We start from the raw sequence: 16,447 nt of genomic DNA, 5'->3' as shown, positions 1-16,447 counted from the left end.
GTGCCCCGAGATCCACAGGACAGAGAGGATTATAGAAGTCTTAGTGTTGGACAGGTTCATGAGAGGACTACCACCAGACCTACAAGGATGGGTTAGCCAATAAGACCCCTCCTCTTATGACGATTTAGTTGCCCCCGTAGACAGGCAGTTAATGACCAAGGAACTTTCTTGGACCACCAGGGAAGAGATGCATTGGATCAAGAGGCAAGTTCCCGCCCCGAAGGCCCAGACTTCTAAAGGTTTGGGCAAAACTATATTGGGGAGGAAGGATGCTGAAGAGCAACCCTGAGGCTGCGAAGGGACTTGGGGAACTGGGGAGAGAAGGTTATGGGGTAAGACTCAATCGCCAAAAAATAGTAGGATGTCCTGAGCAGGATATAGGTATTATGCCTGTCAGGAACTAGGGCATATAGCAGCCCAATGTCCTAATGTTGAGGAGCCCATGCAGTGCAGCCTGGGTTATCGTGAAGATCCATGTGGCTTGATTAACCTTGTGGGAGTCATGATGACCGCACATAGATATACGCAGCCAGTTAGGATGAATGGCAGAGAGACATTCCATTAGTGGACTCTGGAAGTACCGTCACACTGGTCTCGGGGAAACTAGTGAGGTGGAGCCAGCTTTCTTGGGCCAAATGCACAGGAATAACCTGTGTACATGTGGCTGTCGATTACTATCCGACCATCCCTGTACAAATGGACGTTCACAAGAATACTACAAGGGTGACGGCAGGGGTGGTCCCTAAGCGCCCATATCCAGTTCTCCTAGGATGAGATTTCGCAGGGTTTGGAAACCTACTCCTGGTGGATGAGTCAGAGGAGGGTAGTGATCCTGGGATTGATACTCTGGCACCAGTAGATAGCCTTCTCCCAGTTTCTCTGAATTAGTTCACGACTTTTCTCTGCAACTGGAAAGTCCCGGAAAGCTAGGCGAGAAAGGAGGAAGGACAAAAGATTGGGGACCAGGATCTTGGCCCTGAACCAAAAGGCTGCGCTCATAGGTAAGCAATCTCGTCCAACAGGTGGAGGAGAGGTGACTCAGATAGTTGATGAGCCAGAAGCTAGACCCAGTTCCGCTGAGACCAATCCTGGAGGTGCAACAGAAATAGGTGCCCTTGAACTTGAATATATTGGGCTCTCATTTAAGAATTTTGGGCAGAACCAAGCCAATGATCCACTGTACCATAATATTAGAAAGAGATAGTTGAGGTGAATGGGGTCCTGGTGGAGGGGAAAACCAAAGGCCAGGGTCATACTTCATGATAAAAGGGGACCTATAGAGTAGTCCAAATACAAGACCAAGAAGTGGAGCAGCTCCTGGTACCTTGAAGACACCAGAGGGCAGCGTTGGACCTAGCCCATAGTCATTTGTTCGGAGGACATCTTGGGGTAGATAAGACCCTTGATCAAATCCTACAGAGGTTCTTTTGGCCAGGAGTTTATATGGGATCTGACTATATTGTGCCTGCTGCCCAGAATGCCAATTATATGTCTCACAACTGCACTTGAGGGCCCCCTACCAATTATTGAAGTTGTGTTCAAGAGGATAGCCGTAGACCTGATAGGCCCACTGGAGAAGATGGCCTGGGGCCATCAGAGTGTGCTTGTTGTTCTGGACTACGCCACCCAATACTCAGAAGCCATACCCCTACGAAACACAATGTCCAAGATCATGAAGGGGTTGATTCAAATTTTCTCTAAGGTTGGGATACTCAAAGAGATCTTGACAGAGCAAGAAACCCCCTTTGTGTCAAAATTGATGAAAGACGTGTGCAATGCTCCACATACGGGCCCTATGAACCTCAGTCTACCATCCACAGACTAGTACCAGAGGGGTAGCCGTGTTTAGTCTGGATCTGTAAAAAGCAACAGTGTCCTGTGGCACCTTATAGACTAACAGACGTATTGGAGCATAAGCTTTCGTGAGTGAATGAATACCCACTTTGTCAGACGCATCCACAAACTGATGGCCTCGTTGAACACTTTAATAGGACACTGAAGAACATGATATGGAAATTGGTGAGCCGGAATGGAAAAATTGGAATACCTTACTACCTTACCTGATGTTTGCTATAAGGGAGGTTCTCCAGATGTTTGCTATAAGGGAGGTTGCCCAGACTTCTACTGGGTTTTCCCCCTTTGATCTGCTGTATGGTCAACACCCCCGTGGTATACTGGACATTGCCAAGGTAGACTGGGAAGAACAGCCTAACCAGGGAGGAACATCATTGAGCATGTGATGTAGATGCGGAACCAAATAGCCCAAGTCACCCCCATAGTGTGAGAACACCTGGAAATAGCACAAGAGACCCAACAGACCTATTATAATCACTGAGCGAAGGATCAGAAATTTCAGACAGGAGATCTGGTAATGGTGCTAGTGTTCACATCTGAAAGCAAGCACCTGGCCATATGAAGTAGTAGAAGCCATCGAGTACATTGACTATAAAATTCAACAGCCCAAACACCAGAATCAGATCTACCATGTCTACTTATTGAAGCTCTGGCAAGACAGAGAAGCCGACAACACCCTGCAGCAAGGGAGCAAGGAAAGGTATTCCCCTGTGTTTTGTGTTTCTAAATTTGTTTCTCTTTGTTTGGAGGAGGAGCACTCCTTGGGCTGCACGGAGGCCTCCCTTGGCAATATTGGTAAATAAACAGGGGTGGAACACAAATACTGTCCAGAGTGGGGCTGATTTACCCCAGGCCCCGCCCCACCACTGCCAGAGGGTGAAGTGCTAAGTCTGGTGAGATGGAGGAGATACCTTGCCACACTACCTACCATAAGGTAACAAAATTCAAGCTGGTGCTTGAATTCCACAAAGGCCTTACTCCAATAACACTAAGCTCTCAGCCTCAGCAAGTTTCACCCTGTGCTTAGTGATTCACAGCATCCCCTACTGCATACACATATTACACTGAATGGCAGTCATCAGACACATTTATTAGGATCTCTGCCTAATAAAGACATGGTCAGATAAAGACACACGCCACCGTTGTTGTAATAGACACGTTACACACAAACTCTTTACCCAATGGCCTGCAATGATGCAAGTCTCCAGTTGTTGTGTCTGTCTATTTAGAATGTAAGCTCCACAGGGAAGGGATTATTTTCCTCTGTGTTCTGCATGACACTTGGCATGCTGTGGGCATATAGCAAATATAATAAACATTGCCCTTGTTTTTGCAAAGCTAAAAATCCAGGAAGCCAGCCTGCATGGTAGGACATTATTATTAGAGAAGTTTGAGTTCTTTAGATCTTTACTGCTTTTGACCCTCATCCCGCAAACACTTAAGCCCATGTTTAAATATACTACTGTGAATAATCAATTTAACTTTTCCACCATGAATTGATTTCAATTGAACTTCTTAGGGTAGTTATGTAAGCATGTGCTTAAGTGTATGCAGAATAGGGCTTATAGTCCTGATCCTCATTATAGTCAATAGCAAAACTTTCATTAACTTCAATGAGAGCAAAACTGGACCCTGAGCGTAGTAGTTTTGAACTAATCTACAGTAATTCTGGAACTAAAGAAAAAAGAAAAGATTTTCTCCTCTTAGCCATATTAGGATACAATTTGAGACACTTTCAGAGAAAGAATGAGCTGTTCTTTGATGTATAGAAGCATATACTTTGTCCTGGTAATATGCCAGTGCTGCTGTTCAGTATAGCATAGGGAATGATGTACCAATCTTGCAGGAACAGCATTATGCTGTGCAGTACAGTAGCTGACACTGATTTGCAATACAAGAATGATAAAGTTCTTTCATTATAATTTGCTAAATCTGTGGAAGTAGTTTTCCTTTGATGTCTTAGATGTGTTCCTGAGCTCTTGAACCAAGACACTGCATTGAAATTACAGTCAGGGTGTCACTTTTGAATACAAGGATGACAGATTTCCCAAAAGTTTGAAAAATGTATGGCAGAAAAATCCTTGTTTCATTTAGAAAGTGGAAATTGCTCTTTATATCTTTGGAGAATTATGCTGTTATAAATCTTTGAAGATGTCAGGGTAAACAGAGTTTGATTAATTTTTCATAGAATACTGCAGTTTTAGCTAGAGGTTACACTGCTATTAAAATTACAGCTTTTGTCATCCTCAAAATTCAGGTGGTTTTAAAATATGTTCTCTTTAACCATGAAAATAGATAAATTGCTTGCTATGAGTAGTGTGTTTCTGATTAAAAGAGAACTTTTACTGGGAAAAAATGGATTTTGAACTTATGAAGTGATAAAAGATTGAAATACTTTTTTATTTGTTTATTACACATAATAAAATTACTGTAATTTCAAAAGGAACATTTGAGGAAAAAGTTAGAATTTTGACTTCCATTATCTGTGTATGTTCTCTGTAGTTCAGTTCCTGGTTTTCTAATAGCAAGGTCATCTTCAGGGTGACCAGCTATCTGTGTCTAAGAAGAAAAGTGCATTGAAGTTAGTGCAATTAAAACTTCACAGTTCAAACTTTGACTTTTCAGAGATAAAGAGCAATTCACTTTATGGCTATTTCACTTCAGTGTGGGCGAAATATTGAGCATGGGCAATAAAATGAAAGGTTTGATTGTGCCTGTGTTTGCCCTAAGTTATTTTCGACATTAGGCTTTATAGGTAAGTCAATCAGAAAGCTCTCCTGCATAGCAACTTTATGCTGTTTCTCAAAAAGTGTACAGTATGCCAGTCACAGCACTCTCGCTAATAATGACTGCCACAGTTCAGGAATTCACACAGTCACTATGCTGCTGTTAGTATCTGTACTGTGCACATGCAAACCTCTCCATTCTCATTGGTTATTAGATCCCTTCTGCTCTGATTGGCTTCTGTATGCTGAATTTTCAAGCTGTTTGCCAGCGAGAAAGATGCCAGCTAAAGCAGAAAATCTCCAAAATTCACATTAGCAACCTTTTGGTTCATTTCTCTTTCTTCCATCTTACTCTTTGCACTTGTTTTCCAACAGATAATTCAAGATAGGCTGTAAAATAGGCTCAAATCACTGCAGCAAAATATTTTATTTAAAAGAAAATTAGGCCCACATCCACAAACCAACTTAGGCATTGGGACACTGAGCATCGCAATGCCTAACTTTTAGGCACCTAGAAAATTACAGCAACACTGTGATCCTCAAAGCCTGCGTTATTAGGCACTTAAGCTCCCTCTACAATGAATGGGGAGAGAGGTGCATTAGAATGTAATCCACAAAAGCCAGAATGCTAGGTGAGGAGCTGCTTAAGTTAGCCAGAGGGAGATGCTGATGAGAGGGGTTTGTCCTACCGCACCCATTCACAGAGTTTAGTGCCTAAGTCCAGGCTGCAGGAAGGCAGAGCTGTGAACCCCTCTCCTGGAGTCAGGTGACTTAGGTACCTAAGTTGTTTCTTGTGAGATTGAGACACTTGCCTCACTCCACACAAAACAGCCTGAAGAGCAGTGATGGTGCTTATCTTATAACTCTTAGCTCAGTGGTTAGAGCATTTACCTGGGATGTGAGACGTGCAGGTTCAATTTCTCCATTGGCCTGAGGGGAAAAGGAGATATGAACAGGGATCTTCTATCTTGGTCTCTCCCGTTGAAGCTGTTCGACTGTGGATAAATAATTAGAGAGCCTTTGGAGCAGGGGGACCGGACCCAGGGTTTCCCACCTCCCAGGTGGGTCCTAACCACCAGGCTACAGACTCATTCACTCTCTCTGACCCAGTGACTCTTATCCACAGTGCAAGTGCTTCCTCAGGAGAGACTGAGGCAGCTGCACATCAGAATATCCCATAGGTCAGTGGTTAGAGCACTCTCCTGAGAGAGTGGAGGCCCCTGTTCAAATCCTTTCTTCCCCTCAGGCCCAGGGGGGTAATTGAACCTGCATCCCAGGTGAGTGCTCTAACCACTGGGCTAAAAGTTATAAGGCTACTACCCCACTCGCCAAGAACGTGAATGGGACCCAATCCAGTAGGCAGCCGCTAAGCATGCCTACTTGATCAGGTCCCACAGGTGAGATAAGTGTTTGCCTGCCTATCTTCCTCTGCTTAGTGGATCACTCTGGGACTTAGGTGGGAGATGAGCCTCCAGACTATCAGAGGGAGGCAGCAATGCATATGCTCAGAGGCAGAAACTTAGGCACCTAGGGAATTTTTACCCTGAAAATTTAGACTGAGTTTAGGTGCCTACAGTGTTTGGCAGGAGTTTTGTGAATCACAGTAGAGCCTAAAACTTGAATTCAGCTGCCTAAATCCCAAATTTAGGCACCTAGGTCTGAGGTTTAGGCTGCTTAAATTAATCTCACCCTTAATTCCTGTCCACGAGAAGAAGAAATAAAGCTAAATCAGCAGCCTGAAGTAAGTGGTTTTGTTCACGCCTCTAAGCGGTCAGGAAGGTGCCTCTCCATGTAGCACAGGGTAAAGTGACTTATTTGTAGAGCCCTGCACGGTTACAAAGTTTCTATCCGCAGATGGGGATATCCACATCTGTGGAAGTAAATTTTGTGTCTTTGCAGTGGTCTGTTTACTTGGTGTTGTCAGCTGAAGAGTGTCTGCTTGCATGTTAATTAGAAAAGACAATCATTGGTACGCAACTAGAAAACAAGGGTGAAATACTGGCCCCATTAAAGTCAATGGGAGTTTGGCTGTTGACTTCAATGGAGCCTGAGTTTCACTGCAAATATATGTAAGAACATGTGGGTCATATAACTGGAGAACTGCTAATGGCCATGAAATCTCACCATAGATTTAAAAAAGAGTAAATTGAGGGCATCATCAGATCGCATCACCACTCATGATTTACTGAAAAGTAAATTCAGTTCTATTGTCTTGCAATCTGTCAAACTGTTATGTTTTAAGGCTTCTGGTTATGGTTTGTTTTATTTATGATCGCTCTTTCTCAGCATCAATTTTCTTGTGGAAGATGAAAAATAACTAACTTTATTTTTAACAACAAAAACAAATTAAATTACAAGGTGTGAAGAACACACCAGAGATAAACAATGGCGTGAACATCAGGGCTGCTGTCCCTACTTATGGAGAAAGTGCCCGGAGAGCTTTAAAGTATTGCCAGTAAGGACTTTTGTTTTGTATCTCATCCCAGAGATGGAACAGCTAACTGCACAGAGTTCCCACCACTGTGCTGGGGCAATGGTTCAATACTTGCTGAGAGGGAAGAGCATTATGTGCTGAGCCACCACACCACTTCTTGCAGCACGGTGCCTTTTCTTTGACGCTTTCCATTCAGATCCAGACTAACCATAAAAGTTCTTAAATGATAATATCTGACAAGTTCACAGCACGAGGCATGGCTGCCAGGCTACTACGGCTTTCCAGCGTGCGTTGACGCTTTGTACAGGATAAAAGCAGACACATTTCTATACCCTTTAAAGTAGTGGTATCAGCAGTAAAGTTAAATCTTTCTTGGAGGCAGTTTCAAAACTAAGCTATGTGCTTCTGAACATTGGCACTCTATCTACTGTAGACTCAAGTTTTTAAATCATACGTGATCATCCTAATGTAACAAGCTGCAGACAGACACTATAGGAATGCCATGTGCTGGGGGTTCTTGGTTCTTGAGCTGTCCTAGGGGTTACTACCATTATACTGATGGTAGTGTCTCTGTGTATACAACTGTTCCGCTCCTCCTATGTGACTGTTGTGAGTGCACGTACATCTGTGTGTGTTTGTGGGCAACCTCAGAAGACATGCACTATTTTTATACTCTTTACTGTTGCATTTGGAATGGAGGAAGGAGATAGGTGCAGTACAATAATATTTGGCATTTCTACAGCTTTCAAAGATCTGTAGCATCCAGGGATCTTACTGCAGGTTATAAACATTAATGAATTAAGCCCCACCCACCCCCAACCCCTGTAGTTAAAGGAGGCAGTAGCTAGGAATTTACTGCATTCAGACACTTAAGAGCCTTTGGGAGGGTTATATGAACACAGTCCTCAAAACAAAAGAACATTAATTCCTCAGTGTCTGTCTTCAAGAAGAACTTCTGATAGTGTTTTCTTTTCCAAGGCTGTCGTTCGATTTATTTCAGGGAAGGTCAGAAAGTTTTCAAGTTCGGAATCTATTTTCTTTTTGTTACTCTGCGTTACGCTTTGTGGTAAAAGCATTTGGGTGTTCAGAGCCACTAAGCACCCGCAACTTTGTTTGAAGTCAGTGGGAGCTGTGAATGTTCAGCACTTCACCAAGTGCAGGGATTGTTCTTACTCGTGGTAAGGGGAAAGGTTCCTCAGAAGACCTCTCACAACCTTTTCTCCCCGATTTCTACTTAGGTTAGCGTCTGGCTAGCCCTTTACATGTAAAGAAGCCAGGAATTCTAGAATCCAAACATTGTAAAGTTACATTGTATTAAATTTTCCTGTGTATCAATTATTAATTTATGACTGATTCATAACCTGCTGGATCTTAGTATTTGCCTGGTGTACTATTTGTTGTTTTTCTCTATTTCTTTCATTGGTTTATATGTAAAGAGGCAGTAATGTAGGCTGGTAGTTAAAGGAGGTAGCTAGGAGTCAGAACTGGCAAGTTCTAGGCTATCAATTCATCATGTGATCTTGAGCAGATTACTTAACCTTCCTGTATCTCCGTTTACCCATCTGCACCAATAATATATGCCAGTCTTACGGGGATGGGGCTTAATTCATTAATGTTTATAACCTGCTCTGAGATCCTTGGATGCTACAGATCTTTGAATGCTGTAGAAATGCCAAATATTATTGTACTGCACCTATCTCCTTCCTCCCTTTAATACAGGAAATACTTGCATTATCAGTTAAGGCTGTAGATTAGCAGTTAAACTCCTGTCTCTTTTCTTCTCCTTCCTTGCTTTGCTGTGCAAACTCTTCCTAATATTGTTTATGTGGTTCTCTTTTCTAGCTCTGTTTTTTGATGTTTTGGACTCCGAATGCATCAGAGAAGATTTTAGTTGACATAATTGGAGTCGATTTTGCCTTTGCAGAACTGTGTGTCATTCCTTTGCGCATCTTCTCCTTTTTCCCAGTTCCAGGTAAAAATACAGACCAGTTGACACTAGGGCTGAATGTGGCTCAAGGTATAAATGCTCTAGTGAGGGTCTGTCACTAGACAGACAAATTTAGCATACATACATTTCTTAAATGGACTCAGTGGGAAAACTAAAAGCGGACATGTATCTGTTCTAGGTGCCTGAGCATGTGCATTGTGCACTGTGTTTCTGCCCAACTGTGTGTTTGTACAACATGTTGGACAACTACACAATATGAACACACCTTGATACTGAACAGGGCCCACAAACAATAAAACTGAATGCTCTCCTTCATATTATATGGATGTTTATTACACTACTAGCCAAAATATTTCCCTCAAATGTTAAAATACTGACGTAAATATTATAACCTACGTGTGTTACTGCTACATTGTATAGAGTCTTCCGATGGATCAATATATATCTAAGAGCACAGCTCCGTAAGGGTTATGGTCTCCAAATATGAAGTTCTATTTCAGGGGGTCTGTTCCTCACTTGACACATATAGGTATCCTTTCTTCCTGACCTTAAAAGGGGTTATGCATTTTTAATGAGGAGAATGCACCTACCATATGGAAGAGAAGTTTAAGCTTTATTTGTATTACTGTCACACACACATTTTTATTTTAATGGAGTCAAACTATCTTATTGTAAAATGTTTTTGGCAGGACAGTTCACACTGAAGGAAGTTTGCTGCACCTCTGACTGCTTTTTGCACAATTAAAAGCACTAAAACAATTCTGGACTTCCAGTCTAGTTTGCAGTTAAGACAATTTCACTGTAGGTAAAGCAACTGTAAACAAGGGCCATGGTGTTTGTATTTTTTATGCTAAACACTAAATAAATAGTATTTATAATAATAATACCTTGCTCTTCAATAGCGCTTTTCACCAGTAGATCTCAAAGCACTTTACAAAGGAGGTCAGTATCATTATTAACATGAAAAAACGTGCTCTCTTCCTTCATTTTCTGCTGCATATTTTGATGGTTTTTTCTTCCTTTTTTCTGACAGTGACAGTTAGAGCACACTTGACTGGCTGGCTCATGACACTAAAGAAGACATTTGTATTGGCACCCAGCTCTGTGCTGCGCATCATCGTCCTCATCACTAGTCTCATTGTGCTGCCTTACTTAGGGTAAATTACTCCACTCACCACAGCTCTAATGGAGCCACTCTCCTTTTTCCCCCCTATTTCATTTAGTCATAGAATATCAGGGTTGGAAGGGACGTCAGGAGGTCATCTAGTCCAATCTCCAGCTAAATCCCCAAATGGCCCCCTCAAGGATTAAACTCACAACCCTGGGTTTAGCAGGCCAGTGCTCTCATACCACTGAGCTATCCCTCCCCCCTTATTTAACTCTTCGTGTTTCCACCAAAGGCAGAGACTAAAATAGAACCAAAATAGTTTCAAACTCCTGTAAATGATCACTTCCAAAGTTCCAGCCACATCCCGACTCTAGCTAGGCATGAAACTATTGGCCCTTGTTGAAAATTCTACAAATATTAATAGAGATGAAACCAGTACCCACAGGATGCTATGAAAACTTATTAGAATTATACAGAAATTACTTTTCTGAAAAATCTATGCAATAGGTATATAGGGAATGGTATCTTTTCTGTAGACTTCTTTAAAAAAAAACCAAAAAAAAAAAACCCTGTTATTGTCTACAACAGAACTATTATTCTCAATTAAATTCTATATTTAGATTGCCTTGGGGCAGAATTTGATTCACAATGGGTCTCCTCTCGTTTTCGGGCAATAAAAGATTATAGTAAATAATGAAACTATTTAGGAAGCAAACGTTACTATAATATATCAGTTATTCTCTCTACCAGTGCCTAGATTTTTGCCCCAGAGAATATTAAATACCTGTCACATGCCTTGTGTAGAAATTGTTCATTAAAATACATTGGTTCAGTATTTTACTGAAAGTATAATTTTCCATTTTTATTTTTGTTTTAAATCCTACCTTTTTCTTTTTGCCATTCTCAGGGTCCATGGAGCCACCCTAGGAGTAGGATCACTTCTAGCTGGTTTTGTAGGAGAATCTACCATGGTTGCAATAGCAGCTTGCTATGTCTGTCAGAAACAGGTAGGAAACTGGTTGTGTAGAATCCAGTGACCATGACAAACATAGATAACTACTTATGTATGGTGACAAGTTGTGTAGAAAACACAATTTTTGTGTAAAGGCCATGTGGAAGTGAATAAAATATTCACTTAACTGGATGGAGATGGGTTTTCTCCTCCACAGACACAAACACACACACATTCAAAGTACAGCAAGTGAGAAACTTTACTCATGTGGAGTATTCATGCATCTCTCAGTGGCCTCAGTCCTATATAGCCTTATGCTTAACTTAACTCATGTGGCTAGTTCCATTGATTTCAATGAGGACTCGCATGAAAAAAGTTATGCATAGGTAGAAGTGTTTGCAGGATGAGGGTCAATCGGAATCCCCATGTGAGTATGGTTTCTCACATGCATAAGTGTGTCTGCAGGATTGAACCCTTACAGATATGTTTTCAGGGTACTGCACAAGGTATTTGATGCATAACTCCAGTTGGAAGCATCAATCATCTCATTAGCTAAACAGAATTGTGGGGGGAGAGTGTAGAGAAAAGAATCCTTGCTTTTGTTTGTTTGTTTGTTTGTTTAGAAATTTCCATTAGAGGCAAAAAATCAAAAAAGCCCTGCACATTTTTACCACTTTTGCTTTTATCAAAAATTATGAAATCAGAACCTACCTAAAAGCTTTTGAACTACAAGCTCATTGATAGAAGTTAAGAACAGGCTTGAGGCACATCAGCAGAGCAGAGAAATTCGCACTGCCTTACTCAACACGTGGCTAAATAGAGAACTTTGTTTCTCTATAGTTGTTAGTTTATCTTTTTCTTGCTCACTAAAAATAGTACGAAAAATCTTATATCCCAAGCTATTCTTGGCTTGTAGTTTCACAACAAATTTTTGTTTACACTAATATTTTTATTATTTGCATGGTACAATTGTCACATCTCCTGCAGTATTTTTGACCTCCACAATTTTCAGACAAAGTACTTTATTTTTGTAGTATAATGAAGTGGTAACAACTGGATGATCACATTTGCCTGACATGTTAACTATTACATGTCCAGTGAATCTGAAATGATCTCTTCACCAGCCAATGTGGTAATGGCACAATCAACAGTAGTTTTGCATATCAGTTTATTTTCAGCTAAAAGATTCAACATAGGTAAAATGTTTGAGAGTCACAAACCAGTTTTCTGTATACACCGTCCTCGTAGTCTTACTCCATTAGTATGCCTGATTCAGCTGAATCAATAATATCAGTGGGTTTTGGGGGGGAGTTTTACAACTGTTTTCCATAAGGACTGGGCAGCCTGCTGAGAAACAGATAATAAGGAACAGATGCTTCAACTTGATTCATATTGGGGCTGAGGGCATCTTAGGTTTACTCATCCAAAACATCCTGCACGAATCATATGACTGTCTTGAAAAGACAGACATTAAGCCACATGTGCTCAACAGCAGAATGTTGGGAACACAAGTGGCCAGCCTCATACTGACAATGGCTTCTCCTATCAGTAGTGAGCAGAGAGCTTGGGTCAACAGGTAAACACGCTACAAGGGAACTGGCCTTTGCTTTTGTCACTTTCTCATAGACAATACTAAGTATTCTGAACTAGGACACAGGAATTCTAGGTTCTGTTCCCAGCTGTGCCATTGATTTTGTGAGCTTGGGCCAAGTGAAATAACTTCCTAGTTCCTTAGTTTTCCTCTATGTAAATATACCTTCTGTCTTTGAGAGGAATGTTACTGTACTAGTGGATGTCACTATTTTTACCTCTTGTGCTCCTGACTTGTGACATTTTGGAAGTTAGAACACCACCTTTCACTTTCTGTACATAGTGTTTTCCCTCCAGTTATCCTGAAGCACTTGCCTCATAACACCCCTCTAAGACAGAGGCAACAATAATACCCGTGTTTCAGAGAACAAAATGGACCCATGGGGATGTTAAAGGAAGTTTTTTAATTAACATGACAAATCAGTAGCCTACCAAGAGTGGAAGCCAGGAATGTTGCATTCTAAACATTAGACCACATTCCTTCTGATAAGGCCTGACATTTGTAGGATTGAGCTGCGGCACAATGAACAATATAGATGGTCATGTGCTTATGAATACAACCTCTTTTCGACCTAGAAAAAGAAGCGGAACGAAAATGAGACAGCTACAGAAGGCGAAGACTCAGTAATGACTGACATGCCACAGATAGAAGAAATGACAGACATCGTAGAAATGAGAGAAGAGAATGAATAATAAACGGGACGTGATTGTTCTCTGCAGGGACACATAGAACGATACTTCAGCATCTTTTCTTCTCTCATACTTTTTTTTTTCGTTTTTATTTTTGTAATAAAGAGGCCTTGATTTAATAGGCTTCAGATAAATTCTCTAGCATACTGAGTATGCTCACACTAATGAGGGACCTAAAGAAAGGTCTTTGCTTTTGCTTGTTCAATTGAATTTGTTTTCTCGCTCCATGCAAACACAAAAGATATGGCTGCATCACATGAAAGGGCATTTTCCTCAATACGCATCCGTCTTCTTTGGACAATCTGCATTTGTCAACCAAAGCCCTGCTGTGTGTCTCTGTGCCATTGACTCTGCTGCTGTCCTTTCTTCCCTTTTTTGTTATTGAGAATTTAAAAAAAAAAACACCTTTGAAAATGCAGCTTTATTTTACTCGCTTGACAGTGATTTTGCTATCTAAACTAATGTACCACGGTGGGCCATTATGTTTGTTTTCACTCGTCATTCGGTGTTATGCTGTATATTGTTACAAAACAAGGTAGGAAGGCATGAGCCCTAGTGAGCAAATGGTACATAAAAATAATAAAAGGGATGCGAGAAATACAGGACAAGAATGCTATTTAGCCTTTATTAAGTTATCTGAGATGCAAGATTTTTCCAAAATTGTACACATTTAATTAAGAAGTTTTATAGAACATTGTTGCCAAGTCTTACACATAGTTTCCTTATTACCAGTTTCCGTTCTCCTTTCCTGAACAGGGTGCAGCAGTTGGTAGAGTGGTGCAGTTGCATCTAAGGGTATGTCTACACTGCAATAAAACACCCATAGGTGGTCTATGTTAGGGCTCCTGGGGTTTGGGCTGTGGAGCTATAAAATTTCAGTGTAGATGTTGGGGCTGGAGCCCAGACTCTGGAACCAAGCCGGAAGGTCTGCATTGCAATTTTGTAGCCCCTCAGCCCAACCCCTACAAGCCCAGTCACCTGACACAGCCAGGCGTGGGTGATTTATTGCAATGTAGACATACCCAAGATTCTTTTCTAAGGGAAGAGAAGAAGAAGAAGAAGAAAAGCTTTACCAAAGTTCTGGTCCACTGGTCTGACATAAGTTCTATGTATAATTAGTTTATACACTACAGTTTGCTATACAATTATTTCTACAATCTGTGTTCAAAAACATACATATAACTTAGAGTACACCATGGTATAGCCCTTTAATACATATAGCCCTATTAAATATACAGGGGTATTGCTTTAACCTGTTTCCCTATAAAAGTAAATCAAAATCAGTATGGGAGAAGTTTGAGTGCCTGCCAGGACGCTGAAGTCCCACATTAGGGATCCAATTCTACAATTCTTGCTCACATTGAGTAACCCTTGTGAGAATAGTTCCATGGGAATGAGGAGAACTGCTCACCACATGAGTAAGTGTTGTACAGTGTGAACAAGGTGGGCACTGTTAGGTTTAAGTGGGGCTTAAATAGCATAGAGGGCCTTCACATGAGTGATGTGTATTAGGATGAATTTCATCCTATATGATACATCCTTAAATTATGAATTTTAAATCTTATTTAGTAAAGTATATTTTTGTAAGTTTTAGAAGTGAATTATTATTTAATTATGGACAAATTCAGTTTCTAGATTACTTACCAGCTAGTCCTTACACTTCAAAGAACTGATCAACTCTAAAAACTTATTTTAAAGGCTATATCAATATGTGTATATATACATATATGTGTATAAATATATATATTGTATATTATGTGTAATTTATTTTAGGCTACAGTACACTTCCTATTTTTCCAAGTTCAGTAAAAATGTCTCTGATACAGTCCGATGTTTGCTCATGTATTGGTTATACCAGTAGTGAAACGTATTGTATCAGTGACCATTGCATCTTATTTGCAACGTTTGTACTGTTTGTTATATGTACAAGATAAAAAATGAAATTTTGAATGACTTGCAAAAATCAGTCCATTGCTATTGAAAATAGTGCCACAGGACGGGTGAAATTAAATCCATACGGTTTCAATGCTATCAGGAGGTTTTTCCCACTATTCCTTACAGTAGAAGAAATAAACTCAGACAAATCAACTTTGTGCTGTATGAATACTGTACACACATAACAATTCATGAGTACAGACTCTCACAGCCATCTGTATATACCCTGTATATAGATTGATGTAGACCATAGTGACCAGTTCAAGGTCTTCTCTAGTGCCATAGTTTTGCTTTCTCTAGTACATCTGTGTTCAAATTTTCAACATGCAGGTTTTCTGGCAAAAGCAGAGCTAAACTGAGAAAATATTTTATTGTAATGTTTCTTCTGGTACATAACTAGAAATTTAAGCAGCAGTATTTTTGAATATTTGTGAGCGTTAAATATTTATGTAGTTAAAATTCCACAAAAACAAGAAAGTAAAAATAAAAAAAAAATCTAATATTTAAATGCTAAAGCTTTTTGTTTAGCTAGAAGTTTTAGCATATGGCAAATGCCAAATTCTTGGTGATACAACTGGAAGTGTTAAGCTAGTGTAGCAGCTAAGATGAAATTTCAATTGTGGAGAATAAATGTTTAATACTCCTTGTATATTGAATCTGTAAAAATAATCAGTGATCAAGGAACAGCAGGGTTTGAGCAAGATTTCAGATGTTCTTTTATAGCACCAGCTGTGGCTAGTGTAACAGATTCTGTTTAATCCCATTTCCAGTGTGTTGTGTATTTCCTTAAATTGCATTGTTGCAGTAACAGACATGTTTCTACACTACATGGTTTAAATTAGAACTTGGGATACCTAGTCTGTACTGCAATGAACATGTATTAGTTGTACACATAATTATGAGGTTTATGAAAAACACACTCTTCTGCCACTCTTTTTGGCATTAATGGGTAAAATTTTCAAAAATCCGTTAGGCACCAAAGTCTCATTGAAAGTCAATAGTGCTTTAAATCATTTAGGCACCTTTGAAAGTTTTACCCAATACCTTTTCCTTTGTAAAAGGACTTTGCTGAATTCAAGTAGCCTCCCCTATGCATGGTTATCTCATTATTAGTACGCTATCACTGTGGCAAACAAAGTTATCCCCTTGAAGGTTTCACTGTAAAGAACCAGGGTACAATATTTTCATGAGTGAACCTGCAGGGGGATAC

At 40.3% G+C, this 16,447-nt stretch overlaps 1 protein-coding gene across 2 annotated transcripts in view; it reads left to right on the top strand.

Annotated features, from left to right (window-relative positions):
- The window catches only part of ANKH (ANKH inorganic pyrophosphate transport regulator), a 146,937-nt gene extending 130,859 nt beyond the window's left edge, over nucleotides 1-16,078 (top strand). For both annotated transcript variants that reach the window (XM_024209994.2, XM_024209995.2), the window contains exons 10-13: nucleotides 8,857-8,986; nucleotides 9,996-10,119; nucleotides 10,978-11,077; nucleotides 13,189-16,078. In XM_024209994.2, coding sequence (XP_024065762.1) covers nucleotides 8,857-8,986; nucleotides 9,996-10,119; nucleotides 10,978-11,077; nucleotides 13,189-13,305 — 471 coding nt within the window. In that variant the 3' untranslated portion in view covers nucleotides 13,306-16,078. The remainder of the gene's footprint in view (nucleotides 1-8,856; nucleotides 8,987-9,995; nucleotides 10,120-10,977; nucleotides 11,078-13,188) is intronic.
- Nucleotides 16,079-16,447: the final 369 nt, after the last annotated feature.

Source organism: Terrapene carolina, unplaced genomic scaffold (genome assembly GCF_002925995.2).
Source record: "Terrapene carolina triunguis isolate 2854851 unplaced genomic scaffold, T_m_triunguis-2.0 Scaffold48, whole genome shotgun sequence".
Classification (NCBI taxonomy): Eukaryota; Metazoa; Chordata; order Testudines; family Emydidae; genus Terrapene; species Terrapene triunguis.
Note: the sequence above shows the minus strand (reverse complement) of the source record. Positions and strands in the feature narration are given on the sequence as shown.